This window comes from Artibeus jamaicensis, unplaced genomic scaffold, assembly GCF_021234435.1.
Source record: "Artibeus jamaicensis isolate MK-2021 breed Jamaican fruit bat unplaced genomic scaffold, CSHL_Jam_final contig_548, whole genome shotgun sequence".
NCBI classification, from domain to species: domain Eukaryota; kingdom Metazoa; phylum Chordata; class Mammalia; order Chiroptera; family Phyllostomidae; genus Artibeus; species Artibeus jamaicensis.
The window spans coordinates 8,860,610-8,871,297 of record NW_026521883.1 but is presented as its reverse complement, the minus strand read 5'-3'; the positions used below and the strand labels follow the sequence as shown (position 1 = coordinate 8,871,297).

Sequence of the window (10,688 nt, the reverse complement as noted above, 5' to 3'; positions counted from 1 at the left end):
GAGGGAGGCCCCTGGTTGGGAGATAAGAGAGGAAGGGTGTTTCCAGCCTAGTCAGAACCCCCACTCACTCTCTCCTTCCAGCCAGAAAATCCTCCCTCCCTTTGTTCTGCCCAGCTGCCTCCTCCTCCAGGAAGCCTACGGGGTTCAACTCCAAGCCTGACCCTTTTCCTAGATAACGGCCAGCTCAGCCCTGGCACACAACTTCCAGAGCCACAATGCCCTGCCCTTACGGAGACTCCCAGACATCACCGGGCACCCAGGCAGAACCCAGGCTCCGAAACGGGAGGAGAGGTCCTTACTGATGTTTCGTGGTCAGTATGGATCCAGCGTCAAGAAACCGCCCCATCTTGGATTACTGTTTGCTGCTCCATCAAGCTAATGAGTTCATGTGTTGTTACCTAGCGTATAAATGGGGCATTTTATTTGTCCTAAAATCTGGCACTCCCTCTTGCCTGTAATGATTCTGGGACTGGAAGACGAGCCTAGCAAAGGTCACCTGTCACTCCCCTTGGGACTCAGGGCAAAGCTGGTCATGTTGGAGAGACAGCAAGGGCATCCACGTGTGTGGGGAATCCACACACTCAGGATCTAGTGCCAGCTCCTTCACTGGTAACCTTGGTCACACCCCCTCATTTCTTTGGGCTTTTCTGTCCCCATCTATAATACTAAAAAGGGGGAAAATAAATCCAAAATTCTGCGATGGGATTTTGGCTTAATAGAAAGTGACAAACGCGGCGCAGCCCTGGGCTCCAGGCGAGTGCGTTCTAGAATTCTGTGGGGGCTCTTTTGGAATACAGTGCAGTCTAGAGTGGGAAAGGGGCTGGGAGTCTCAGAGACCTTTCACTGCAGCCCTTCTCCCTGCAACCCCGGTCTCCCCCTCCCTCTTCCCCTCCCCCACCCCTGCTAATCAACCGGCCAAGCACCAGAGTACCACGGAAACTCAGGTCAGCAGGAGGGGAGTGGGGAAGGTGTCGGAGCCCGATGGTAACAACTCCTCAGCCAAGAAGGAACATTATTTTCCAGGACAGGACATGAATATTGACTCAGCCTCAAGCAATAATTGTGTTTCTGGGAGATCATCATGGTAAAACAGCTGTGTTATTGAGACTCTAAGGTGTTGCAAGGAATTTGTTTAGATTACACCCTCGGGCCAGAACTGCTCATAAAGCTAAGGGCCAAGGATTTTCCTTTAAGTTGTAGGAGGAGAGAAGGTGGAGCCAAGTTCCAGGCACATCCCTGGCCTCCCCCTCTCCCCCCAGTCCTGTGAGGACAGATTGGTTCTGGATGTAGGATCTGTGGGAAGAGAAACCAGTCTCAACGGAAGGCTGCCAGAGAGAGGGCCTGCCATGGACCCTTACGGGGCCCAACCAGGTGTAAACTTGGGTTCCGCTACTTCCCTTGTTGTTTGAGGCTAGAAGAGTTACTTTGCTTATCTTTAAAACTGGGGTCAAAAGCAGATGGGAGCTGCAAGGAGGCAGGTTTTAGCTCAGTGTGAGGGTGAGCTCTAACCATGTGAAGCCCCCCAACATTGAAGGCAACCCAGGGGTGACCACTTCAAGGAGGTACTATAGAGGGGACTCTATCATGACTTGCAGGAGCAGGGATGAGATGACCCTTAATTCTCTTCCAGTTCAGGGATGATTTGGACCAGTTGCCAGCTGGTTACTCAGGCCACAGCTGTGACTGCTAAGTGCAAGCCCCTTCTCTGAGGCTTGGGAGGAAACTGCAATGGTCCCTTTCCTCGCCCGGGGGCTCCTCAGCTGTGGGCCGCTTGTCCGTCACCTGGGAGTGCCACTGCTGTGGACTGCACAGGCCCTTGCGATAATCACCCACTGTCAGGCCCCAGGATAAGCTGCTTTGCCCTTCTGGGCCTCAGTTCCTCATCTTTAAAACAGGGACAATATTAAGGATTAGATGAGATAACATGAGAGTATTCCACCCAGAGGTTGGCACATGGCCCAGAAAAGCAAAAGATAGTTCCCTCCACTCCCCCAGGACTTGAATAGCACACACCTCACACCCACCTACCAAGAAACCAAACCATTCAGTGACCAGAGGTTTGGACACTTCAGGTCAAGAGAGAGGTTATTTGCTGGGCAAGTAGCCCAACCCTCCTTACCCCGCCCCCTTCAAGGCTCCTGCAGGAGGCCCTCAAGGTCTCCGAATGCAGTAGGCCTGTGGCAGGTGCTCAGAAGACGTCTCTGCAGTGGACATGGGGGGCATGGACAGGTCCAGACAGGGAGAGCCTGTGAGGATTTCTGGATGCCACGCCCTGCCTTTGCCACCCAGCCCCCAGGAGCCATACCACCTAAAGCTAAGCTTTTGAGACCCTCTTGTAATGTCAGTGCATTCTCTGGAGGCGCAGTATGACTCCACTACTGTGGCTACACGACAGTAAATTCAGATGTCAAAGCTGAACAGAACCTTAGAAGTCAGACCCAAGTTCCGTTCTACAGATGCAGAACTGAGGCCAGAGAGGTTGGCAGTCCCAGCCAGAGCCCAGCAGTAATCCTGAGATTCCTAGCCCAGTGCTCTTCCTTCTTCAGGTCGAGGCAAGCTCCTTACTGCCCTGTGTGCAGAAATACCACCAGGGGCAGTAAAGGCCAGGGGACCCCATCAGGCCACCGGGGCGGGGGTATGTCCCAGGGCAAGGGCTATGTTTCTTCTTTCAACTGGAGGCTCCACTGGGATGGGGTTGTGTGTCCTCTATCAGACTGAGGACTCCGACTGAGTTCAGGGCCCCGGAGTCCACCTAACAGACCCCTTGTTGTGGGCCAGTCGTTGTGCATAGAGAAAAAGGCTGCGCTCTAGAAAGGCTCAGAGAGTCTGACACACACCCCCTTTCCTCGCCCCCACCTCCTGCCTTGCACAGCGCTGGGGCTGCGCAGTGCAGAGGGATGTTGGTGTGGGGTTGGGCAGGGCCTGGGAACTCCGTGGGCTGCCCACAGCCAGGACAGCTCCTTGTCCTCTCCAAGTCCCAGAGGGACATTCACTGTCCGGGGGCAGGAAACTCACCAGCTGCGGACAACACCCCACTGGGGCCTTGGGGCAGCACCGAAGGCCTGATCCTCAGCTCTGCCTCAGAACCACGACCCCCACATTCTGCAACCTCCTCCCCCTGCCACCTGGCTCCTGAGGGTGGGAACTGGGTTTGTACACCAGGTCTCAGCCCACTCAGCCCAGGGCTGGCCCTGGAAAAAACTGGACTGGGAACTTCATCCAGGAGGGATTTGCTTTCCTTTGCTCTACTGCTCTCAGGAGAGGTCCAGGCAGTGTCTTCACCTGGTTGTGCCTGCCAGTTACTAAGTACCTGAAACAGGACCCTGGGGGTCAGCCCCTCCCCAACACCACCTCTTAGCTTGAGCCTGGAGACAGCAGTTTCTCTCCTCTGACACAAGGCTAGTGCTGGTGAGGAGAGGCAGCTGGGCTGGGACCTGGGGTCATGGACAGGGTGCAGTGCGGTCCCACATCTTCGTTCATAATCAAGGAAAAGTCCATCCCATCTCTAGGCCTCCTCTTCCTCACCTGTGACATGGGAATAGTCAGACACCCTCTTCCTACCCAGGAGCCCACTAGCAAGAACAGTTAGGACCAGGCACTGCAGAGCCAACCTTCCTCCAAGAGGGAGACTGTCAGAACTGTCAGCCAAAGGCTGGCCTCGGGCCTCGGGGCAGGAGGGAAGCTGGCAGAGGGCCTGGGACAGTATCCATGGGGACTCCTGCCACCCCCTCCATTTCCTCCTCCTCTTCCTGTCTGGTCCCTAGGGCAGAGCATCTGGGATATTTCTGGCTGCCTCTTCCAGGCCTTCGGCTTCCCAGGCTCACACAAGTGGTCCCCACACCCCAGACTGCTTTGATGGAGTGACCTGGGTGGGAGTTCCCTGGAGGGGGAGGCACATTTGTGTTGGGTCTGCAGATTCATACGTGAGGACATGTGCATACTTGTGTTCCAGGGGGAGGGAAGTTCCCCTGCCCCCTCCCAACACCAACTCTGTCGTCAAGAGCCTTTCCATCCTCCCGGAGAAGTCCTGCAGTTGAACATCTCCAGAATGGCAGATACCGCCCTACAGGGGTCTGGGCCTCAGTTTCCCCACTTGTAGAATGAGTTGGCAGGCGAAGGTAATCACTAAGCTCCCTTTCACCTGACATTTTGGAACCCAGAGTCTTAGCTGGTCACCCAGGAAAGTTCAGTGCAGTGGGGAAAGTGCCCCAGGGCCGGGCAGCAGATGGCCTGAGACTGTGTCCCAAGCTAAATAACCCTGGGCAATTCTCTTTCTGGTCGTTCACTATAAATGGAGGGGCTGAACCACAGGAGCTAGAAGTTCCTTCCAGTTGTGACTCCCTGGCTCAGCACTTATAGCACAGAGGGACAGCAGGCCATGGTTTAAGGGCTCATGCTCTTGAGTCAGACTGGCTGCGCACCGGTCCTCGCCCTGCCACTTGCCAGCCCTGTGACCTTGAGCATGTGACTAAACCTCTTAGTGCCTTAGTCTTCAAATCTAACAAATGGGGCCATTAATAATATCTCACTCATAGTGTTGCTATAAGCAATATCTACAAAATGAAAGAAAATAATAGCATGTGCTCATGGAATTGTTACAGGAATGAAAGTGCTTACAAAAGTGTCTGACATCGTGTAATTTAAGTGATAACTGTTCTATTTCACGAAGCCCTTCTTCTCTCTCATAGTTATATGATCAGCAGCGCCACTTTGCTTTTCCTAAGGTTTAGATACACAGCAAAGAAGCGCTGGCAAGTGGAGAATATAGACATCAGCTTCCCATTCCCATCTCAATTCGGGAAGTATTTCCACATTCAGGGGCAAAGTACTTCCCATTGGACACTACCTGCCACGCTCCTATTTTTACAGAGAAGGAATCCAGGCTCGAAATAAGAATGGACTAGACAGCAGTCAGGGCTCGGGGCCAACTTAGAACTCGGCTCCAGACCCCACCTGGCTCACTCTATTTGCTCTACCTGTGCCTCCTCCCTCCAGTGCCCAACTACCCCTTGCCCACCAGTGGATGGGGTGGGCTAGGCATTAATCCTGTCCTTGCTTCTTCCCAGTTGAATGACCCTGAACAAGTCACATACATTCTCTGAGAACTTTACAGATATTGTCCCAATACGGGCTTGCCCGATCTGAAAATAGAGCATTCCTTCAAAACCTTTTGTAAATGGAAATGGCCTAAAGCAAAGAAGCAATTACCTTAGGACGCATCTTGCTAACAGATGCAGAAAATAAGTCAAGATGAAGCACGAACGCTCACACACAGTTCAGAGTTATTGCGCTGGATGTTGAGATGCTGAGTGTGGTTCCCAGGGAAGGAGCGCGGAGGCGGCCGCTCCCTGCTGCTCCGGGTGCACAGGCTGCCTCGGCAAGGACTGGCTGGGAAACCCTGAACGCTATTTTCGCTTTTCAGAGTTTCTTTTACTTAGTGAAGGCAGACACTAATGTAGGTCTTTCGAGAAAGCAGAGCGGCATAAAGTGAACTTTCAAAAAGCAGGGGATACCTGTACCATGGCCCCGTTTTGAGGAAACAGGGTCAGAGTTAGGGCGCTTGCACAAACAAGCACGAGGACATACAGCTGGTCTGGTGCAGGTTAAATAAGACATCTTTGTAAGGGTCCCTCACGTTGCCCGGCATGCAGGTGCTCAGTATATGGTCACTATTATCATTTCCCGTGAGGGACTGAGTGACCGTGAAGGTCCCTGGATGCCCTCTGGGCCCGGGGCCATACAGCCTGCTAGCCACCACATCACATGAGCCATACTATCTTTAGCCAGAGAGATATTTATATACGGGGGAAGTTTTTTCTGCTACGGGGGTGCCCCAGAGTCTGTGGCCGCTGAATCCAGGCCTGCGGCAACGGCCGCGGCCGTCCCTTCTTGCCATGCCTCTGGGTCCGAAGACTGCCGTGCAGGTGTGGGTGGGTGGCCAGCTCTTCCAGGCCGACCAGGCCCTGTTGGTGGAACACTGCGGCTTCTTCCGCGGCCTCTTCCGATCCGGCATGAGGGAGGCGCGCGCGGCCGAGGTGCGCCTGGGCGCCCTGAGCCCGGCCGGCTTCCACACTACGCTGCAGGTGCTGCGCGGCGAGCGGCCGGCGCTGGAGGCCGCCGACGACCTGCTGCAGGCCGTGGAGTGCGCCGCCTTCCTGCAGGCGCCGGCGCTGGCGCGATTCCTGGAGCACAGCCTCACGTCCGACAACTGCGCGTTGCTGTGCGACGCGGCCGCCGCCTTCGGCCTGCGAGATGTGTTCCACAGCGCCGCGCTCTTCATCCGCGACGGCGCGCGCGACCTGGCGACGGAGCTGGTGCTGCCCGAGGCCCGCGCGTACGTGGCGGCGCTGCGGCCCAGCAGCTACGTAGCTTTAAGCACGCACACCCCTGCGCCTGGCTTCTTGGAGGACCAGTCGCGAACGGTGTGCTACCTCGACGAGGAGGAGGACGCGTGGCGCACGCTGGCTATGCTGCCCTTGGAGGCCAGCACAATGCTGGCTGGTGTGGCCACGCTGGGCAACAAGCTCTACATTGTGGGGGGCGTGCGAGGTCCCAGTAAGGAGGTGGTGGAACTCGGCTTCTGCTACGACCCTGAGAGTGGCACCTGGTGCGAGTTCCCCAGCCCGCATCAGCCGCGCTACGACACGGCACTGGCCGGCTTCGATGGCTGCCTCTACGCCATCGGCGGCGAGTTCCAGAGGATGCCCATGAGCTCCGTGGAGCGCTACGACCCGGCCGCTGCCTGCTGGAGCTTCGTGGCAGACCTGCCGCAGCCGGCTGCCGGCGTGCCCTGCGCCCAGGCATGTGGTCGCCTTTTCGTGTGTCTGTGGCGGCCAGCCGACACCACGGCTGTGGTGGAGTACTCGGTGCGGGCCGACACCTGGCTGCCGGTGGCTGAGTTGCGACGTCCTCAGAGCTACGGCCACTGCATGGTGGCCCACCGTGACAGCCTCTACGTGGTGCGAAACGGGCCATCCGACGACTTTCTACATTGCGCCATCGATTGCTTCAACCTGGCCACGGGCCAGTGGACGGCGCTGCCCGGCCAGTTTGTCAACAGCAAGGGGGCGCTCTTCACAGCGGTGGTGCGCGGTGACACCGTCTATACTGTCAACCGCATGTTCACACTGCTCTATGCCATCGAGGACAGCGCCTGGCGGCTGCTCAGGGAAAAGGCAGGCTTCCCACGGCCCGGCTCCTTGCAGACCTTTCTCCTGAGGCTGCCTACTGGTGCTCAGGGGCCTGTGGCCTCAACAACACCTGAACTGTGACTCCTGGACCGGGCTTTAGGAGAGGATGACCTCCTGAGTTTTCCCTGAGTCACGGCTGAGTCTGTGAGGCCGGACCTTTTGAGCAGCGGGGAATTCCTCTCTTCCTGGTTGAGACGATCAGATCTCATGTTGTCAGGTGGTGTAAACATGTCCAGGAAACTCAGGGAGCAAAGACATGCTAGGGTCTGAGCCCTCAATGAAAGCTGGTGGGTCACAATGTCAGTGTGTGTGGGGGGGAAGGAATTGCTGTCATCTAGGCTTGTGTGTGAGCCAGGAATGGGCCAGGAAGTGAGCATGGGTAGGAGTGGATCAAGTGATGTTAATCAAACTAGGCAACTACTGTGTGCCCAGCACACTGCTTCCCCTGGTGTAGTTTGTAGTTGCCAGCCAGACAGAGGTCCGCAAAACTTAGAGTTTAGCCCAGAAAAACTCAATTCTAACAGAACATTTAGAGGACAACAAAAGGTTTACACATACTTGTCTTGGTCCACAAAGGGTTGAAGGCAATATGCAAAAAAGAAAAGAAAAGAAAGAGAGAGAGAGAGAAAGAACCCATAATGTAACATAAATATAAAACAAAGTACTGAAGAAATTAGGGCAAAGGGTAACTAGGAAAAGGAAAAATAAGTAATTCCAGGAAGGAGGGTATACTACGTGAAGAAGAAAGGCAGGATGATTAGCTGCTGAAAGGGAGGCCCATCTGGTGGAGACAGAGCTCAGCAGGCCCAGGAGAGGAGGGAAGGGGTCAGCAGACCGGGAGTCTCTGTGAACCCCGCCTTGGAGGCAGAGCAGTTGTGGATGGGGACATTCGGGGTGGGGGCAAGGCTGGGCTGGCATGTAGAGACAACTGAACCGAACCTGGAGAGAAACCTATGAGGAGAAAAGGGGTTTCCTCACCCCCTTATAGGGTATGAACCTGCAGGGAGAACCCAGTGGTAAGCCCCTTGCCTACCCCCATTTTTCATCACCCCAGGGGCAGTGGACTATTAACTTCCACGAGTACAGGCCACTGAAGGTATGACCCAATCCTGACCAGGTCTAATTGCCTCATCCTATCCTTCCCTCACATTCTACAGGTTAATTCTCTCCTCTTAGCCTCTGCTCCTGCTATTCCCTGGGCCTGGAATGCCTTCCTCTTCTCTTTCTGTTGGCTCTGTCCCTACCCCCTCTGCTCAGGTTTGGCTGGTCCTGACCTTGGCCACCCACACTGCTTACTGAACCCCTAACCGATGTCATTCTGAGTGTGTGTGTGCACAGCCACACAAGTGTGCACACAGCAAGGGCACCCATCCTACTGTGCCGTCAGCTGAGCTGGGGCACTCTCCCGCCTACAGAGTAACATGGCGAGGTCCTGACAGTACCCATGCTCCAGAGGCCACTAATTAAGAACCTGGTGTTAGAATGAAGATTCTTGTCCCTCCTTTAGAATACTCCACCCTGGTTCCTATTCAGACGTCCACCCCTGTCCATTCTTTCCATGCCCCTGGGCAGACTTCTCTGACTGGTCCTGAATGGTCTCCATCCTCCAGATCTGAGGCCCACGGGAAATCCCAGCCTCCTCACGAGTGGAGAACGCAGCATCCGCATGGCACCACCTGGACATGGAGTCTAGTGTAAGGGCTGCCCCTAGCTACCTTTCCGCCTGACCTATGTCTCAAGCCTCGGAGAATGCTGCCCTCAGAAGCCTGGGTCATTCTAGCCTGGGAGTAGCCTAGTCTGATGAGTCACAACAATAAATCCTGACTTTTGATTCCTGTTAATGGTGTACAAAGTACTTTCACGTCCCTCTTCCCACTTCAGCCCTGCCTCAGTCCTGGGAGTTAGGTACCTTTTCCCTGTGGCAGATGAGACATGCGAGGCTCAGAGTCTGAGTGACTGGCCCATGCCAAAGCATGGCAGAGCACTCACTTTTAGGTTTTGCCCAAGTATAATCTTTTTTACCGCATGTCCAAGATCTATTTATTTAACTCAGTAAACAGGGCCCCAGAAGAATGGCAAAGCTGGTTCATCAAAGGAACATTTAAGAGACAGAGATTTGTGTATTTAGTTGGAAAAGACATAAATAAGTTTGCTAAGGTAAGAAATGAAGCTGGTTAATGTCTTATAGGGCAATAAAAGCATAACTACTTTGGTTCTCTCCTTGACTAAAAACCTTTGTATCTTCACATACATGCACATACATACTTGTACACACAGCTAACATGTTAGCATATAAGTTCATAAAGTCAGGACCTTGATCAGCAGTGAACTATAAAACAAAAGTATATTCCCCTAGACGATTATGTGACTCTCAGCTGTTTGGTTCTGCCCCAGAATGACCTGGGAAGGTCGTGCAGCCCTCCTTGTGTTTGCCTAACAGCACAGAGTGCTCTCTTTGCTCAGCCTGGTGCTGACCACCCCGAACTTGCAATCTTGAGATCCATCAGCTTGTTTGCTGTCTCAACCCACAGAGCTTGGTGTTTGTCAGCCTCTGCAGCTGGCTGTGTGGACCAGCCCGGAGGGGCCTGCTGGCCCCTGAGGTTTGGTCGTTCCTTGAGCCAGAGCAGCCCTTTCTGATATGTCTTTCGTGCATAATAATAATGTGATATTCACAGCTTTCCCGTGGTTGACTTATCTAAGCTTTGTAAGAATTTTAAGTGATAGGCAGCTCAATAATACTCCCACTCCCCTCTTAAAATAAATAAATAAATAAATAAATAAATAAATAAATAACCCCAAATACCCAAAGGTTATGAGATTGGAAGAGGCACAACTAGGAAGTAGCAGAACCTAGCTTTGAACCCAGGGCCACACGTTTTATTTTCTTTTGCTGTCTCTTTGTTTGGCTGACATTTCTAGCAAGACAGACAAGGTTTTCCTGCCTGTCTCCTTAACATTCCTCTCTGTTATCCTTCTCTCCGCACGTTCTCTTCTTAGGGTTCGTCCACTCACCTGGATCTAATCCTTCACCTCCTCCTGATAGGAAAATTCACTCCCCTGGGTTCTTTTGCCTCAGATCTAGCTGGGAGACTAAGGGCCCACGTCATGAGGGTGTTAGTGACCGGTTGAGGCTCTCCCTCTCATGAAGTGTGGGGGAAGTCTTCATAATCCAGCCCACCTTCTTCTCTAGCCTCAGAGGTTAGATTCCATTGTTCCTCCCACAACCCACCATGCTTGCCAACGATTGTAACCATGACTAGTTTGCAGGTAAGGAACTCTCTCTGTCCCAGCCCAGAGGCCCCCCTATGAGAGATCTGTCCTAGAGAGATCTACACACACACACACACACACACACACACACACACACACACACACACACACGGAGAGCTTAACACAGCAAGGAGCGCTTTTCCGAACTTCCATGACAGCCCTGCAACCCAGCCCCCTAGGGGTCTCTCCGGTTGTGCATGCAGTCTCCTTGTACCTGAGACTTTAGTG

At 53.9% G+C, this 10,688-nt stretch overlaps 1 protein-coding gene across 1 annotated transcript; it reads left to right on the top strand.

The window, feature by feature from the left end:
- Positions 1-5,846: 5,846 nt before the first annotated feature.
- Positions 5,847-8,278, top strand: KBTBD13 (kelch repeat and BTB domain containing 13). The gene has a single exon (XM_037155631.2). The coding sequence runs from the start codon at positions 5,895-5,897 to the stop codon at positions 7,269-7,271; it is 1,377 nt and encodes a 458-aa protein (XP_037011526.2). The 5' UTR covers positions 5,847-5,894; the 3' UTR covers positions 7,272-8,278.
- Positions 8,279-10,688: the final 2,410 nt, after the last annotated feature.

Excerpts from the sequence above, each read along its gene's own strand:
- KBTBD13 (XM_037155631.2), top strand. The coding sequence starts at position 5,895 with ATGCCTCTGGGTCCGAAGACTGCCGTGCAGGTGTGGGTGGGTGGCCAG.